The sequence below is a fragment of the Chiloscyllium plagiosum genome, unplaced genomic scaffold (genome assembly GCF_037043375.1).
Source record: "Chiloscyllium plagiosum isolate Xiang-an unplaced genomic scaffold, Cpla_swu_hap1 HiC_scaffold_4, whole genome shotgun sequence".
Classification (NCBI taxonomy): domain Eukaryota; kingdom Metazoa; phylum Chordata; class Chondrichthyes; order Orectolobiformes; family Hemiscylliidae; genus Chiloscyllium; species Chiloscyllium plagiosum.
In genome coordinates this window covers 58653910-58673302 of record NW_028270142.1, presented here as the reverse complement: position 1 = coordinate 58673302, position 19393 = coordinate 58653910, and the positions used below count along the sequence as shown (strand labels likewise).

The 19393-nt window shown below is 41.5% G+C and overlaps 1 protein-coding gene across 3 annotated transcripts in view; it reads left to right on the top strand.

The window, feature by feature from the left end:
* Positions 1 to 19393, top strand: part of atp6v1c1a (ATPase H+ transporting V1 subunit C1a) — a 91064-nt gene that overhangs the window by 3172 nt on the left and 68499 nt on the right. For 2 of the 3 annotated variants that reach the window (XM_043688524.2, XM_043688525.2), the window contains exons 2-3: positions 8840 to 9007; positions 13940 to 14007. In XM_043688524.2, coding sequence (XP_043544459.1) covers positions 8876 to 9007; positions 13940 to 14007 — 200 coding nt within the window. In that variant the 5' untranslated portion in view covers positions 8840 to 8875. Of the gene's footprint in view, positions 1 to 8839; positions 9008 to 13939; positions 14008 to 19393 lie in introns of those variants that run through there. The other variant, XM_087986274.1, reaches the window with a different exon arrangement.

Below are 19393 nucleotides of genomic sequence, written 5' to 3'. Positions count from 1 at the left end.
AAAGGGTTAGGAGTAGGTTATTTGCACTGTAAATCTAGAGTTCAATGATACCAAAGTAATAGTAAAAAAGGATGTAGTTGTGAAACAGGATGGGTTAAAATTTGATAGAGAAAAGTATTGGAAAGGCTGTTGAACTAATTGGTTAGCCACCAAGTTTAAATGAGAGACTTTTGAGGATAATGAGGGAAGTGAGGTTGGAAACAGCAGAAGCACTAGTCATAATATTCTAAATTCCCTTGGACACAAGCAGTGCCAGAGAATTGCAATTGTGAACAAGAATGTAACCATGTTCCCAATGCAGGATATGGGGCAACTTCATTAAAAATGGGTTCTGTGATCCATTGGCATGAATCCAGTTGCACCGAAAGTTTTTAATATTTGGTATTAGTAATATTCACCATGCTCGATACAAAGCAGAACAAAGAACCACAAAATAAATGATTTGAAAGCATTTGGATTTGCACATATGTGAAGATTTTTCAGTGGACTGTGTTCTCAGGAATGACTGGTATTCTACAGTACTCTGTTATTGCTCCTGTCAGCCAGTGTGACTCTGAGCTATGTAATTCTTTTTAATTACAATTCCTGTCAGTAAGGAGCAGTTTTTGTTGGCAGATTAGTAGAAGGTATTATGTATGTATATATACTGCCTTGCTCCTGGCCATAGGTTTAAAAGCATCCTTCAAATTTTGCACATGCACGCTCTCCATTTGGCAATGGCCATAAATGCAGCGAGTGCAAGGATTAACCCAACCACTTATGATGGGAAATTAAGTTGGTTGAATTTTTGATCAGGTAGTGTAGTTGAAATGGCTCACGTGAGCTTCCAAAAGGCATTTCATAAAATTAAATAATAGGTTTGAATGAATTGAATTGAATAATTTATTGTCACTTGTATTTAACAAACCACAGTGCAAAGTGTAATAAGTCACCATGTTCTGGTGCCAGTTTGAGTTACTAAAGATATAACTAGAATATAACTAAAAACAGAGTCCTTCCTCCCTCCTTGTGCTCCGCTCAACATCAGCGGCACGAAGTATGCTCCATACCTACCAACATCCCTGCATCACAGTTCAGTCCAGAAAGCCAACATTGTTCCAATACCACAGCTGTTTTACTCATCCACAGATTCAATCAATAAGCACATCGACCTGGACCCAATATACCGACCACTGCAGCGGACAGCTGGAACTGACAACCGGAAGTGGCAGATTCAAACCAGTACAAATGCCGGAGGAAAGATCACAGAAGCGCTTCACAGGAGGCTCCCAAGCACTAAGGATGTCACCTAGACAGGGGGCGTAACGTCTGCAACACAAATTCCTAGCTCAGCGAACAGAACCACAACAACGAGCACCCGAGCTACAAGTCTTCTCACAAACTTTGAGCTGGTACCACACCGCCGCCAAGATCTGCCAGCAATACCAATTCTGGTCTACTGCATTGTCATATCTGAAGTCCAATGTCCTGATTCTGCCGACTGCAGATGATGCGTTCGCCAACTGCAGAGGCTACCCTGCTGTCACTGCCATCTTGAAAAACCAGTTCTGCTGGCACTACTTCAAGTCCTGCTTTGGGTCCACCAATGTTGGAGACACCATGTTATGCCGCCATCTATCTCCGCTGGGCCCACATTCACTGTCTCAAGCTCTCTGAGGGTTTGCTGTGCCCCACATTGGGTTCACTGTCCTTGATGAGCCGACTCCTGTCACTATTGTTGCATGTGCTCGGGAGGCCAGGCCCATTCTTACCCTGCTAAAGGTGCCGAAAAGGACTCCAAAGAGGAAAAGAAAAGAGTAAAAGTAAAAAGGGGAACAAAAAAGCAGATGGATATGAGTGAGCTCTGGCTCAGGCGCTTGGACGTAGAACCACTACTCTACCACCATCTTGCCAATAAAGTTAAAGTCCTTGGAGTAAAAGGGATGGTGTCAACATAGATGTCAAGTTAGCAGGGTGACAGGAAACAGTGATTTGTTGTTTGGGTGGAAGCGATGTATGCAGGGTTTGTTGAAGATCTGTATTAGAACCTCTGCTTTTTTCAATGATGTAGATTTGGTTGTTCAGGGAAAAATTTCAAAACTTTGGATAACTGGAAACTTGGTAGTATTGTAAACAGAACAATGTGAAGGATAATTAAGATTTCAAAAGGGCATGGCAGGCTAGTGGAATGCATGGTAAAATGGCAGAAGAAACTTTATGCAGTGAAGTGTAAAGTGTTACATTTTGGTATAAAGAGTAAGTAGAGGGAAAAAAACGGGATCAGTTTTTAATGGAGTGAAAGATCAGAGAAACCTAACAGTATATTTGCCAAATTGTTAGGTACCAGGGAAAATTGAGCAATTGGTTAATATTTGATACTGGGATCTGTAAGTTGAGGCATAGAATACATGAGTAAAGTAGTCATGATTTGGAGATGCCGGTGTTGGACTGGGGTGTGATGAAGCGGCAATCCGAAAGCTAGTGTGCTTCCAATTAAACCTGTTGGACTATAACCTGGTGTTGTGTGATTTTTAACTGAGTAAAGTAGTTATGGAGAACCTGGCCTCAACTGAAGTATTGTGTAAATGTCTGGACAACCAATCTTGGAAAGCTTATGAGGAATTTAGAAAGGATACATCAAATATTTACCAGCATGGGTCCAGAGGTGAGCGACTTCTGTATTATGGATAGATTGGATAAGCTGGGATTGTTCTCCTCAAACAAGTGAAAGTTAAGAGGGGTTCCAGGTAGCGAGTGGTCTAGGCAGAGTAGATTGAGTCAAACTGTACCCACTGACAGAGCGATCAGGAATCGGAGGAAGCTGGTTTAAGGTATAGATATATAGCAAAGAATCAGTGCCTGTCCTCAAACAAAAAAAAACTGCAGTCCATGTCATTTTATTGCTGTGCATTATATGGACAGTAACCAGCACCTGGAAAACATTAATGTTTGCGATTTACTAGTGAACAGCTGTGTTTCCCAGCAGACATGCTGGTGAAAAGCATGCTGGAAATTTCTTACTTCGCACTCTTTCCTCTCTCTTTGCCCTTGTGCATGTAAAATATTAAAATAAACTTGCAAGCTGTTGAACATTTTTATCAGCATCAGAGGTCACTGGGCTTTTAAGGGGGTAAAGTCATTTATTTTATCATCTGCACTTTTCAACAATTTGTGAGGGAAACATACTAAGTAAATGAGCCAAGGCTTTATTATACAATGTTGTTGAAGCTCTAATCTATGATATAAAAATAACTTGGGTTCAGAATGCCTCGAATTAAATTGTTGTTTCCAATAAGGCATGATTAGATCAGGAAATTTACTAGCTGTGCTTCCTTGGAATCAAATTGACTTGATATTAATTGGCAGATTTTATTTGTCACTGTACATTTAGACCGGGAATTAATGTTTTAATCATTTTTAATGGTCTTTTACAGTTAAATGAAGTTTAATTTGAACAACTTCAGATTAATAAAAGTAGACTAGATTATGAGAGTGAGGGGAGAATAAACTTATACTCAATTTGTTTTTCTTCTGTGAGTAAGAGTGGTAAAGGAAACAACTAGCACAAGACTTTGGTAAACTGATCATCAGGAAGTTGCTGGAAGGCTTGGGTATTTTCAAGAAGTGAAAACTTGGTGATTTCATTTCTGGTCCTACTGTGTAACACGTGATTTGTCAAGTCTCATTTGAAAATGTCATAAAATCATAGAGATGTGCAGCACGGAAACAGACCCTTTGGTCCAACTCGTCCACGATGACCAGATAGCCTAACCTAGTTTAGTCCCATTTGCTAGCATTTGGCCCATATCCCTATAAACCCTTCCTATCCATTCAGATGTCTTTTTAAATGTTGTAATTGTACCAGCTTCCAACACTTCCTCTGGTGGCTAGTTCTGTACACGCAGCACCCTCTTAGTCTGGACTGTCCCACCCTAGAGCAAACACTTTCTCTATTTACCCTATCCATGCCCCTCCATGTTTTATAAACCACTATATGGTCACCTCTCATGCTCCAGGGAAAACAGCCCTACCTTATTTAGCCTCTCCCTGTAGCTCAAATCCTGCAACCCTGACAATATCCTTCCCTTTGAAAGTGTCTTTGACTTAATTTTCTTTTGAGATTGTATTTTACTATGATTCATTCTTGGAATAGCACATGCAAGTTCATATATCCAAAATTTTTCATGTGAAATATAGTTGATATGCTTTTTACTTTGTGGAGGGAGAGAGAAGTATGTGTCATTATCAGAAACTAATTAGCTAGCATCTCTCAACAACCTTGCCACAATTCAAAGTGGTATGTAGGTACCATGCTTTTCTTTTTCTTGCCTATTTTCTGTGCTGCTTCTTTGAATGATATGAATCAAACTGCACCATGATTCCAAACATACAGGCAACCATGCCATGTGAATCTAAATGGTAATTATTCAGGTGACAGCTGATCCCAGTTTTGCCTTTATCCAATATCTGCGCATGTACTTATCAGCCAGGATTTCTAATCCTGCCATGAATTGCACTATCTTTCCCGAATGTTGAGGCAAATTTTATGATTGCTGTTGTCAGTATAACTGATTACAGCAGACTTGCATTAATTGGTAATTGAGACTCAAACCTTTGTTCTGTATTGCTTTACCTGTTGGATCGACTGGCTTTACCTGGTAAAGTCAATCGGGGATCTGTGTAAAATTTCATGTACTTATGCCACCTATCTGTGTTTCTCTTTAGTTATAGGCAGGCAATTTTCTTCAAAAGAAATCTGAGTAATAAAGTTGATTTATCATTTGCAAGAAAAATGGCAGTTTTGCATTCAAGACTCAATGCTAAATATGTAATTTAAAAACTGAAGTTCAAGCAATGCAGGTTAATTATTATTTGAGTGCTGAATTATTGGAGGTATTATCTTATAACTAAGACATTAGAGAGCAATTTGTCTGTCCTCCTGTGGATAAATAAGGCCCAGTGGCACTATTCAGAGAACAGCATTGATGCCTTCATGTTATGCTATGACTGAGACTTGGTTGAGGGAAGGGCATGGTCGGTAACAAAATATCCCAGGATATCGATGCTTCAGGCAGGATAGAGAGGGAGGTAGAAGGGATGGAGGTGTTGCATTACTGGTCAGAGAGGATGTCACAGCTGTGCTGAAGGAGGGCACTATGGAAGACTCGAGCAGTGAGGCGATATGGGCAGAGCTCAGAAACAGGAAGGGTGTGGTAACAATATCGAGGCTGAACTACAGGCCTCTCAACAGCGAGCATGAGATAGAGGTACAAATATGTAAACTGATTATGGAAAGATATAGGAGCAAGAGGATGGTGATAGGAGATTTTAATTTTCCCAACATTGACTGGGATTCACTTGGTGTTAGAGATCTAGATGGAGCAGAATTTGTAAGGAGCATCCAGGAGGGGTTTCTAGTGCAGTATGTGAATATTCCAACTCTGGTTGGGCCATACTGGACCTGGTGTTGGGGAATGAGCCCAGCCAGGTGGTTGAAGTTTCAGTTGGGGATTACTTTGGGAATAGTGATCACAACTCTGTAAATATTTGAATACTCATGGACAAAGGTGAGAGTGCTCCTAAGGGAAGGGTGCTAAATTGGGGGAAATCCAGCTATACCAAAATTTGGCAGGAGCTGGTGAATGTGGCTTGGGAGCAGCTGTTTGATATGTGGGAGGCTTTTAAAGAGGTTGATTAGAGTGCAGGACAGACATGAAAATGAGGGAAAGAAATGGCAAGATTAGGGAGCCATGGATGACAGATGAAATTGTGAGACTAGCTAAGAGGAAAAAGAAGGATACATAAGGTGTTGGTGACTGAACACAGACGAAGTTTTGGAAGAATATCAGGAACGTACAACCAATCTGAAATGAAGACTTAAGGGCTAAAAGGGGTCATGAAATATCTTCAGCAAGCAGGGTTAAGGAAAATCCCAAAGCCTTTTATTCATCTATAAGGAGCAAGAAGGTAACTAGAGAAAGGGTTGGCCCACTCAAGGACAAAGGAGGAAAGTTATGTGTGGAGTCAGAGAAAATGGGTGAGATTCTTAATGAGCACTTTGCATTGGTATTCACCGAGGAGAGGGACATGACAGATGTTGAGGTTAGGGATAGATGTTTGATTACTCTAGATCAAGTTGGCATAAGGAGAGAGGAAGTGTTGGGTATTCTAAAAGGCATTAAGGTGGACAAGTCCCCGAGTCCAGATGGATCTATCCCAGGTTACTGAGGGAAGGGAGAGAGGGAATAGCTGTGGCCTTATCAGATACCTTTGCAGCATCTTTGAACACAGTTGAGGTCTCAGAGGACTGGAGAACTGCTAATGTTGTCCCCTTGTTTAAGAAGAGTAGCAGGGATAATCCAGGAATAGACTGGCGAGCCTGACATCAGTGGCAGGGAAGCTGCTGGAGAAGATACTGAGGGATAGGATCTATTCCCATTTAGAAGAAAATGGGCTTATCAGTGATAGGCAACATGGTTTTATGCAGGGAAGGTCCTGTCTTACCAACTTCATAGAATTCTTTGAGGAAGTGACAAAGCTGATTGAGGGAAGGGCTGTAGATGTCACATACATGGACTTCAGTAAGGTGTTTGATAAGGTTCCCATGGTAGGCTAATGGAGAAAGTGAAGTTGCATGAGGTCCAGAGTTTACTAGTTAGATGGATAAAGCACTGGCTGGGCAGCAGGAGACAGTAGTAGTGGAAAGGAGTTTGTCAAAATGGAAAACTGTGACTAGTGGTGTTCCACAGGGATCCGTGCTGGGACTACTGTTGTTTGTGATATACATAAATGATCTGGAGGAAAGTATAGGCGGTCTATTAGCAAGTTTGCAGTGACATTAAGATTGGTGGAGAAGCAGATAATGAAGGCTCTGTCAGAGAATACAGCAGAATATGGTAGATTAGAGAGTGGGCAGAGAAATGGCAGACGGAGTTCAATACAGGCAAATGCAAAGTGATGCATTTTGGAAGATCCAATTCAAGAGCGAACTACACTGTAAATGGAAAAGTCCTGGGGAAAATTGATATACAGAAAGGTATGGGTGTTCAGGTCCATTGTACCCTGAACGTGGCCATGCAGGTCAATAGAGTGGTCAAGAAGGCATACACCATGCTTTCCTTCCTTGGACGGGATATTGAGTATAAGAGTTGGCAGGTCATGTTGCAGTTGTATAAGACTTTTTGGTTCGGCCACATTTGGAATACTGCGTACAGTTCTGGTCGCCACATTACCAAAAGGGTGTTGATGATTGGAGAGGGTGCAGAGGAGGTTCACCAGGATGTTACCTGGTATGGAGGGCACTAGCTATGAAGAGAGGTTGAGTAGGTTAGGATTATTTTCATTAGGAGGTTGAGGGGGGGACCTGATTGAAGTCTACAAAATCATGAGAGGTATAGACAGGGTGGATAGCAAGAAGCTTTTTCCCAGAGTGGGGGACTCAGTTACTTGGGTGACGAGTTCAAAGTGAGAAGGGAAAAGTTTAAGGGAGATATGCGTGGAAAGTTACTTATGCAGATTGTGGTGGGTGCCTGGAACACGTTGCCAATGGAAGGCATGGTAGCGTCATTTAAGATGTATCTAGACTGATACATAGATGGCTAGGGAGCAGGGCCTGCTCCTGTGCTATAAGTTTCTTTGTTCTGTGACCAGCACAAGAAATGCTTTCAACCAATATCATTATAACAAACTAAAACATATTATCCTGGATGTAAGTTTGCTCGCTGAGTTGGGAGGTTTGTTTTTAGACATTTCTTCACATACTAAGTAAGATCAGTGACGCTCTGGTGAAGCACTGGTGTTCGTGCCTGTTTCAATTTGTGTTTAGCTTTCCTTGGGTTGGTGATGTCATTTCCTGTTCTTTTGTCTCAGGGTCAGATTATCTTGTTCTGAAGAAAGCTCAATGTTAACTCTGCTTTCTTTCCATGCATGATGCCAGACATGCTGAGTTTCTCCAGGAGTTTCTGTTTGTCTTATTTATTTCATTGCTATTTGTTCTGCTAAAAAAAATTGTTTGGGATGTCTTTAAGATGCTCCCAGGCTTGAAAGGTACTATAAAATGCAGGTTTATCAGTGATGTTAAGCAGCCAAGGTAAGTGGGTTGTTATTATCACTGCATTATCTTCCGTACTCTTAGCCTATACTGATTGGAGTTTAGAAACCTGAGAGGTGATCTTTGTGAAAGGGACAATTTTGAGGGAGCTTGACAGGGAAGATGCTGAATGGACGTTTTCACTTGAGGAAATCTAGAAATAAGTGGCATTGTTTTAAAATAAAGGTGTGAAGATGGACATGAAGATTTCTTTCAGTGGGTTTTTAATCTCTGAATTCACTGTCAGAGAGCAGTAGAGACTGGGTCATTGAATATATTCAGGGCTGAGTTTAACAGACTTTTGATTCATAAAAGAGGCTGGGATTATGGGCGAGGCTGACAGTGGTTGGCAGGGAAGTGATCAGCCGTGATCTCATTGAATAATGGAGCAGGCTCAAAGGGTTGAACTGCCTAATCCTTATCCTGTTTCCTATGTTAAAGACAATTGGAGAGGAATGCACTCTATGCAGTTTTTGGCAGCTCCGTTTAATTTTGCCATGAAATGTTTCCATTTGTCATTGTTCATTAGCAGTTGACTGTGTATCTTAGAAATATTTAGTTTAGGATCTTTAATTTGATGGAGCAGAAGTAATGTCCAATTTTGATTGTGGGTCTGAATGTATAATTCATTCAATGTCATCCTGGCCTTGTAATTGTATTTAACTTTGCAGGGTAATATGACGTGATTAGTGAGGCTAATTCTATAAACTGCATGTACAATGAAGCATGAAGATACTATTGCATTAACTGGGTTTTGTTGTCTTATTTCAGTATATCAGTTTACTTCAAACAATTTACTTATTGAGGATGACAGAATTTTGGTTAATATCTGCTCCTGGGGAGAAAACATGTCAACAGACATGGGACAAATTAAATGCTGCAACGACGAGGAACAACCACCTCTCTACCAACTTCAAGTTTGCAATTCCAGATTTGAAGGTCAGTCACAAAATTGAAATTATTCATTTGAATTTGTGAATTTTCAGATAAAGCTGTCTTGAAATGTCATGATATAACTTTGCGAGTAATGCCCTCCACTAGAGTCCTGTTGCAGTTAAGCCAATTATATTTTGCCCCAAAAAGAATAATATGTATTCCAAGTCCATTGTTTGGTGCAAGGTGAGCACATTGTTTGGTCATTTATCTAGCTTTGCTGTAAGTTCCGGAATTGAAGTTAGAGTACAGGGATATACACAATGCAAAAACGATAAACAAATACTGTTGGACTGAAAAAAATCTTAATTTTCATATTACTACAAATGCTTTTGGCTACTGTGATCTGAAGTGAATGTGAACATGACGAAGTGGTGAAATCTTTATTCATCAGTCTACATGATTGATCTTTTACGTTGTTGCCCTTGAAGACAGAAACAGGGGCATATATTACGGGGAACAAAGAAATGGCAGATGAATTGAATTGGTACTTCAGATCTGTGTTCACTGGAGAAGACACAAGCAATCTCCCTGAGGTAACAGTGGCTGAAGGACCTGAACTTAAGGGAATTTATATTTGCCAGGAATTAGTGTTGGAGAGACTGTTAGGTCTGAAGGTTGATAAGTCCCCGGGGCCTGATGGTTTACATCCCAGGGCACTGAAGGAGGTGGCTCGAGAAATCGTGGATGCGTTGGTGATTATTTTCCAGAGGTCGATAAATTCGGGATCAGTTCCTGCGGATTGGAGGGTGGCTTATGTTGTACCACGTTTTAAGAAAGGTGGGAGAGAGAAAGCAGGAAATTATAGACCAGTTAGTCTGACCTCAGTGGTGGGAAAGATGCTGGAGTCTATTATAAAGGATGAAATTACAACACATCTGGATAGTAGTAACAGGATTGGTCAGAGTCAGCATGGATTTGTGAAGGGGAAATCATGCTTGACTAATCTTCTGGAATTTTTTAAGGATGTAACTCTGAAGCTGGATGAAGGAGATCCAGTAGATGTAGTGTACCTGGACTTTCAGAAAGCTTTTGATAAAGTCCCACATACGACGTTAGTGAGCAAAATTAGGGCGCATGGTATTGCAGGCAAAGTACTAACTTGGATTGAAAGTTGGTTGCTGACAGGAAACAGAGTAGTGATAAACGGCTCCATTTCAGAATAGCAGGCAGTGACCAGTGGGGTACCGCAGGGATCAGTACTGGGACCGCAGCTTTTTACAAAATACGTAAATGATATAGAAGATGGTATTACTAATAACATTAGCAAATTTGCTGATGATACTAAGCTGGGTGGCAGGGTGAAATTTGATGATGTTAGGAGATTACAGGGTGACCTGGACAAGTTAGGTGAGTGGTCAGATGCATGGCAGATGCAGTTTAATGTGGATTAATGTATGGTTATCCACTTTGGTGGCAAGAACAGGAAGGCAGATTACTACCTAAATGAAATCAATTTAGGTAAAGGGGCAGTACAGAGAGATCTGGGTGTTCTTGTACACCAGTCAATGAAGATAAGCATGGAGGAGAAAGTGAGGTCTGCAGATGCTGGAGATCAGAGCTGAAAATGTGTTGCTGGAAAAGCGCAGCAGGTCAGGCAGCATCCATGGAACAGGAGAATCGACGTTTCGGGCATAAGCCCTTCAGGAATGAGGAATGAAGGTAAGCATGCAGGTACAGCAGTTAGTGAAGAAGGCTAATAGCATGCTGGCCTTCATAACAAGAGGGATTGAGTATAGATGCAAAGAGGTTCTTCTGCAGCTGTATAGGGCCCTGTTGAGGCCACACCTGGAGTACTGTGTGCAGTTCTGGTCTCCAAATTTGAGGAAAGACATTCTGGCTATTGAGGGAGAGCAGCATAGGTTCACGAGGTCAATTCCTGGAATGGCAGGATTACCTTACACTAAAAGACTGGAATGTCTGGGCTTGTATACCCTTGAGTTTAGAAGACTGAGAGGGGATCTGATTGAGACATATAAGATTATTAAAGGATTGGACACTCTGGAGGCAGGAAACATGTTTCCGCTGATGGGTAAGTGCCGAACCAGAGGACGCAGCTTAAAGATACGGGGTAGACCATTTAGGACAGAGATGAGGAGAAACGTCTTCACCCAGAGAGTGGTGGCTGTGTGGAATGCTCTGACCCAGAGGGCAGTGGAGGCCCAGTCTCTGGATTCATTTAAGAAAGAGTTGAATAGAGCTCTCAAGGATTGTGGAATCAAGGGTTATGGAGATAAGGCAGGAGCAGGATACTGATTAAGGATGATCAGCCATGATCATATTGAATGTTGGTGCAGGCTTGAAGGGCAGAATGGCCTACTCCTGCACCTATTGTCTATTGTCTAATCAAATCTTGGATGCAAGAAAGTTATGCAGAATGCTAAAAATCACACAACGTTAGGTTATAGTCCAACAGGTCTATTTGGATGCACTAGCTTTCAGAGCGCTGCTGCTTCTTCAGGTGATTGTAGAGTATAAGACCATTTGACACAGAATTTATTGGAAAAGTTTACAATGTGATGTAACTGAAATTATGTATTGTAAAAGACCTGGATTGTTTAAGTCTCTCATCTTTTAGAATGACCATGTTGGTTTCAGCTTTTTCATACCTAAATCGCAGAACATTTAAAGATTACATTCTCAAGTGAACTTTACCAATTGAGAATGTAACTTGAGAATGTAATTTTTAAATGTTCTGCAATTTAGATATGAAAGAGCTGAAACCAACAGGGTCATTCTAAAAGATGAAAGACTTAACAAATAATCCAAGTCTTTTTCAATATATAACTTCAGTTACATCACACTGTAAACGTTTGCTATAAATTCTGCATCTTACGATCTTATACTCCACAACCACCTGATGAAGGAGCAACACTCCGAAAGCTAGTGCTTCCAAATGAACCTGTTGCATTATAAGATGGTGTTGTGATTTTTAACTTTGTACACCCTAGTCCAACACTGGCATCTCCAAATTATGCAGAATGCAGCACTAAGCTGAATATTTACTAATAAATTAACTGTGGAAGTTTATTGTTTTAGTTCAATTAAACCCAAATGTATATGAAGACTTAACATCTATAACTAAGCTAACAACTTTTCTATAATGGTGTAAATGACAACTGATACCCAATTTCCTGGGTACAGAAAAAATTGCTGTAGAGGATGATGGATGTCTTAGCTAAACTGTAATTTTCAGTTCTAGTGTAGTTGAGTAGTCCACCCACCCCTGAAAATTTTCATTTAAGTGTGTATAGGATAGAAAATTGTAATGGTTGTGGGATGTATATTTTGAGTACTACTAATTTACACATGTTTAGTTAATTCAAAGAAGCCCACATCCAGTAAAATTCAGTTGTGATAAGAACTATTTTGACTCGGGTGCAACAAGAATGTATGTCTATATGTTTCATTCTTGAGTAAGTTTTTTTTTCTGACAAGTAAACAGTAATTTTTTGAGTTATGTAAAAGATTTTAACATGTTTGTGGAATGTGGAAGGAGCAGCATGATGGCTGTGCAGAAAACAGATTGAAGTATTTGAGGCTGGTCTAACGGAACAGAAGCAGTGAAGCTTCAAGTGACCATCAAGCAAGGTTGCATTGTTGTGTGATCAGGTGGACAATCAGGATCAAAATTGTGTAATTCCAAACTTTTTTTAGCTTGCATTGGATAATTAGTGCTGAAGGTTGTACTTCAAATTTTTAGTGAGAAACATATAGTGCACGTGACCATGTATTGAACCCTAGGACCTTTAAACTGGTCAGTGTAGCTTTAAGCTGATGGTTAAGATAGAAGAATAATCAATAGGAGGCATGTCTGAAAAACAACTTCTCACTGCCTGTCCCATGGGTTGCAATGTTTCCTCCACAATAAGAAAATGCTTCAAGCGTTGGAACATCTAATCATTTAAATATATGATTAACACTGCCAACAAGTAGAAGTAACTAGAAAGGGGAAATGATAGAATGCAAACCCGTTACAAACATTATCTCTTCTAAGATAAGCATGTGGGCAACTCCAGAACAATGTGGAATGCACAAGGCATTGAAATGAAGCTGGCTGCTCAGAACTTCTATCAGCAGATTCTAACATATTGCTTATCATGATTAGTAGTGCAGAAATGGGAGTATGTGTCACATAACTATCAATCAGTCATACTGCTGGAAGTGGATGCAAGAGACCAACAAAGTGAACAAAAGGGAGCTCCATTTCAACAGTCAAATTGTAATGATTATGATTGTTATGAACAGTCATGATTAGCAATATGTTAGAATCTTCTGATAGAAGTTCTGAGCAGCCAGCTTCATTTCAATGCCTTGTGCATTCCACATTGTTCTGGAGTTGCCCATATGCTTATCTTAGAAGAGATAATGTTTGTAACGGGTTTGCATTCTATCATTTCCCCTTTCTAGTTACTTCTACTTGTTGGCAGTGTTAATCATATATTTAAATGATTAGATGTTCCAATGATTGAAGAGTTTTCTTATTGTGGAGAAAACATGCAATCCCTACAGTTTGGAAGCAGGCTATTTAACCCATCAAATTGACACCGACTGTCTGAAGAGCATCCCACCCAGACCCATTTCCTATTCTATCCCCATAACCCTGGCTAATCCACTTAACCTGAACATTGCTGAATATTCTCAGCAATTTAATATGGCCAATCCAACTAACCTGCACATATTTGCACTGTGGGAGGTGATCGAAGCACCCAGTGGAAACCCGCGTAGACATGGGGAGAATGTGCAAACTTCGCACAGTCACCCATGGTTGAATATGAACTTAGATTCATGGCACTGAGTGCTAACCACTGAATCACCATGTTGCCCTTTCAAAGTTATTATTATCCTTTGAAAAAAGTCAACCTGCTTTTTAGTTCTTAGATGAAAATGTTTTTACTTATTTTTGTATTGGATTTAACTTGACATTTTTTGGCTTAGGTTGGAACTTTAGATGTCTTAGTGGGGTTATCTGATGAGCTGGCCAAATTGGACTCATTTGTGGAGGGGTAAGTTCGTTGAATACTTTTTACAGTCTCTGAAACTAAACTTGCAATATTTGTCGTCTGTCCATTTCTGGAGCGTTCTGTTAAGACAAATGCACAATGTTTTGTATGTTAATTAATAGGTGCTACAGTGACCTTATACAGTTACTGTGAAAATCATAACAGGTATATGATTATTGCTATCCCTTTTTGAGCATGGATATCATCATAAATGCGATACTGCTTAGTCAGTCTTTAAAAGCAATCGGTTTGCATGTGGTTTATGAAAAACTATCTTAGAAGCATTGTCTTTTAACTGACTCTGGTTTGAAGGCTGAAGAACTGTATCAGCTTTGTTATGATGTAGCGTAAAAAAAAATACACCTGCGCAGGGAACAGTATTCATGGAGATAGTTGTTTCTCTGAGACTTAGTTTAAAAATTAGCTGTATACCAAAAAAACATTTACCTCAGTGATTGGTTTGCAATATATTCCATCAGTTGATATAGTTGTAGGGTCGAAGTGATGAATTTTGATTTCTTCTGTTACAAGATCATATATGACTTATTCTTTTCAGGTTTTGCAGAAATTTTAAACCTGTGAAATATTAAGAGATTTTCAAAGTTTGTGAGAAGATTTGTAGCTCGGGTGCTTGTTGTTGTGGTTCTATTGGCCGAGCTGGGAATTCATATTGCTTGTCATCTGAGTGTGTGGCTACTAAGGATAGCTGGTCGTGTCGTTTCGTGGCTAGTTGGTGTTCCTGGATGCGGATCATTAGCTGTGTTCCTGTTTATCCTATGTAGTGTTTTGTGCAGTCCTTGCATGGGATTTTGTACACTACATTGTTGTCTGAGAGTGGCATCCATGAACACCAACTAGCCACCAAACGACACGACCAGCTATCCTTAGTAGCCACACACTCAGATGACAAGCAACATGAGTTTGACTGCAGTGTGTTGTGGCCCTTTTGAATAGTGTCTTGATGCAACTTCTTTTGTTGCATCAAGACACTATTCAAAAGGGCCACAACACACTGCAGTACACCAGAACTGCAAAAAGAGGAAGAAGAACACCTCTACAATGTATTCGCCAAAAACGGAAACCCGCGCAATTTCATCAACAGATGCCTAAGGGAAAGACAACGGAACGAGGACATGCCGCAACCCAAAGGACTAGCCACACTACCATACATCACGAGCATTTCCGAACTGACAGCCAGACTACTGCGACCACTAGGACTCATAACAGCACACAAACCAACAGCCACTCTCAGACAACAACTCACCAGGACGAAGGACCCAATACCCAGCATGAGCAAAACCAATGTAGTGTACAAAATCCCATGCAAGGACTGCACAAAACACTACATAGGATAAACAGGAACACAGCTAATGATCCACATCCAGGAACACCAACTAGCCACGAAACGACACGACCAGCTATCCTTAGTAGCCACACACTCAGATGACAAGCAACATGAGTTCGACTGGGACAACACTACTATTATAGGACAAGCCAAACAGAGGACAGCCAGGGAATTCCTAGAGGCATGGCATTCATCCACAGATTCAATCAATAAACACCATCGACCTGGACCCAATATACTGGCCCCTGCAGCGGACAGCTGGAACTGACAACCGGAAGCGGCAGATACAAATCACTATAAATGTCGGAGGAAACATCACAGAAGCGCTTCACAGGAGGCTCCCAAGCACTGAGGATGTCACCTAGACAGGGGATGAAACGTCTACAACACAAATTCCCAGCTTGGCGAACAGAACCACAACATTTGTGGACGGCACGGTGGCACAGTGGTTAGCACTGCTGCCTCACAGCGCCAGAGACCCGGGTTCAATTCCCGCCTCAGGCGACTGACTGTGTGGAGTTTGCACATTCTCCCCGTGTCTGCGTGGGTTTCCTCCGGGTTCCGGTTTTTTCCCACAGTCCAAAGATGTGCAGGTTAGGTGAATTGGCCATGCTACATTGCCCGTAGTGTTAGGTAAAGGGTAGATGTAGGGGTATGGGTGGGTTGCGCTTCCGGGGGGCGGTGTGGACTTGTTGGGCCAAAGGGCCTGTTTCCACACTGTAATGTAATCTAATCTAATTGAGAGATTTTGTTTTATTTGTGATGTATTACATTATATAGTTAAGGTTCCGTGGTATAAACCTTGGGATAGCCTATTAAGATAAGGTTAAAAAATGGCTGAGGGTAACTGGGTGATATGTGCAAAAATATATGGCAAAATCTTTAATAACTGGTTTTCAACAACTCAGAAGTTCTCTTTTGAATCTCAGATGTTGGTGCATGAGAATTCTGAATTATGGATAACTGGGACTTTTCTTGTATTACATGTTGAAAGGAAATAATGAATCAAATGCTTTATTAGAGCTAGTTCAAATTTCTTTATTTATAAATATAGAATCCCCTATTATGGTCATGTATACCAATACTTATGAGTGGTCTTAGCCATTTGATTTTAAAATTTCATGTTCATCTTGTGGCAGGGACAAGTCATGTTCTCCCAATCGCAGCGAGTACTTCTCATACAACCAGCAGATTTAGCTCACCATTATCCCACTCATTCCCCACATATTCCAGGAAATACTACTGATTTATAATATTTAACCTTGTTAACCAAAATCTTCCTTTGTTGTTGAAGTGATTATCTGTCACTTGCAGGAGAAATGATTGACAATGTTAGATGTGATTCAGTTAGTAGTGCTGTTGGCTGTATCAGGCTATGGATTTAAAGTCAGTTCCAGTTTTCAGCATAAAAACCTCGTCTGACAACTCTTGGCACTGTTGGGGTAGTGCTGTTGGAGTTATCTTATGGATGAAGTTGTGAAACTGACACTAGAGAACAGCAAGAGAATTATCCCCAACTGTGCCAAGAATCGCTCCACTTTGAAAATGATGCTGCATTTACTGTGGCATGGGCAAGATGCCTTGAAATCTGGCTTTTATTGTTGGATATCGAAGGGAACATGTAAACTTTGAATTTGTTTCTACTTACTTTGTTGAAGACTACAGTGTGATTCCAAATGAAAGTAATTACTTTCACATCAACCAAAGGGATTTTTAAAATTTTAGTTTCAATAATCAAATATGTGTTTAAACTTGTTGAATTAATACTTGAAATTTCTATTTGAACTGCATACTGAGTTCCATTTCCAAGCCTAATTTGGGTTTCAGAGCATGATTTAATACAAGATGAATTAAGGACAAAGACAAGAATGGAAAATGAAAAATACAAGTGTACCTACCTACATATGAAAATGGAAAATAACAATTGGAAGGGAAACAAAGTACTGGAACTCTAAAATTAAAAAGTGTTGGAGAAACTCTGGTCTGGTGCAACATTCGGTGGAGAGATCACTCCAACCACGTTGCCAGACCTGTTAAGTTTCTCCAGCTATTTTTGTTTCTATTCTTGGGAAAAAAAATCCCTTTTTTTAAGGCTGACTGAGGGCATGTGTCAAATTTGCTAAAGATGAATGCAAAGAGAAACTGAAATTTGAAGTAACATGAATGAAAGCAAGTTAGGAAGAACTAAGTTATGATCGCCTCAAACCTTTTGAGGCCCTTCCCCTGTTCTGAATGCAGGAAGGCCTTCAGCAAATCCTCTGACCTGCTGACCCACCAGCGGGTCCACATGGGAGCGAGGCCCTTCAGTTGCCCCGAGTGAGGGAAGGCCTTCAGCAATTCCTCCAACCTGCTGAGGCAGTGGTGGGTCCACACCAGGGAGAGGCCGTTCTCCTGCCCTGAGTGCAGGAAGGGCTTTAACTGCTCCTATGACCTGCTGACCCACTGGTGGGTCCACATGGGGGAGAGGCCCCTCAGCTGCCCCAAATGTGGGAAGGGGTTTAGCGATTCCTCCAAACTGCGGAGGCACCAGTGGGTCCACACTGGGGAGAGGGCATTCTACTGGGCTGTCTGTGGGAAGGGCTTTAAATGCTCCCCCAATCTGCTGATCCACTGGCAGGTCCAAACTGCGGAGAAGCCCTTCAGCTACCCCGAGTGGGAAGGCCTTCACCCAGGCCTCTGCTCTCCTGAGGCACCAGCAGGTCTGCACCGGGGAAAGGCCGTTCATCTGTTCAGAGTGCGGGCAGAGGTTCACGTTTTCCAGTAGCTTTCGGGGGCACCAGCGCTCCCAATAATTGGATTCCATCGGTGACTCTGCTGTGAGTCACCCCCAGGATTGAACCTTCTGCCCGTTCTGACAGTGGGTGCAGTTGGAGAGTCTGTGAACTTTGTTTGCTGCTGGATGGCACCACCCTTTCTCACCAACCCCACGTTGGCTCATGGTCGGCACTGTGACTCAGTAGTGAGCGCCGCTGCCTCACACCACCAGGGACCAGGGTTCGATTCCACCCTCTAGTGGCTGTCTGTGCGGAGTTTATATGTTCTCCCTGTGTCTGTGGGTTTCCTCCCACAGTTCAAAGATGTGCAGGTTAGGGTGAATTGGCCAAGCTAAATTGTCCTATAGTGGTGTTCAGAGATGAATTAGTGTGGTGCATTAGTCAGGGGTAAATGTAGAGTAATAGGGTAGGAGAATACATCTGGGTGGGTTACTCTTCAGAGGGTTGGTGTAGACTTGTTGGGCCGAAGGGCCTGTTTCCACACTGTAGGGATGCTATGATTCTCTGAAAAAGCTAAGTAAAATACGCCGAAGTAAAGAAAAGGTACTCAACAGAACATATGCAACATGCCTTAATGACTATTGCTTAGTGGCTGTGACCTCTATAATCATGAAGTGCTTCAAGAGGCTGGCAAAAGCCCACATCAACTCTAGCTTCCCAGCCTGCCTTGATTCCCTGAAATCTGGCAAGAAAGGTCCACAGCAGGTGCCATTTCCCTAACCCTACACTCATCCCTGGAATATCTGAACAACATGGACACCTGCATCAGCCTCCTACTCGTTGACTGCAGATCTGCCTTCAACACCATAATCCCTACAAGACCATCTGAAAGCTCCAATACCTGGGTCTTGGCTCCACCCTCAGCTTCCTGACCCACAGACCACAATCAGTGAAAACAGACAACAGCACCTCCTCCACGAAATTCTCAACACTGGTGCTCCGCAAGGATGCATACTCAGCCCATTACTGTACTCTCTGTACACCCATGACTATGGAGCCAAATTCCGTATGAATGCCATCTGCAAGTTTGCTGATGACATCACCATGGTAGACAGGTCAAACAGTGATGAGTCAGGATACAGAAAGGAGATAGAAGGCTTGGTATCGAGAGAGTGAGAGTGAGAGAAAATATAAATGTGCTGAACAGAGGTCACAGCTGTACAGGGAGCTAGCATGGACGGTATGTTACACAATTAGGAACCAGTGACTAGCTGCACCCAGAGAAAGCCGTGTTTATTTTAGTTTATGCGATAGCACAACTGAGAGAATT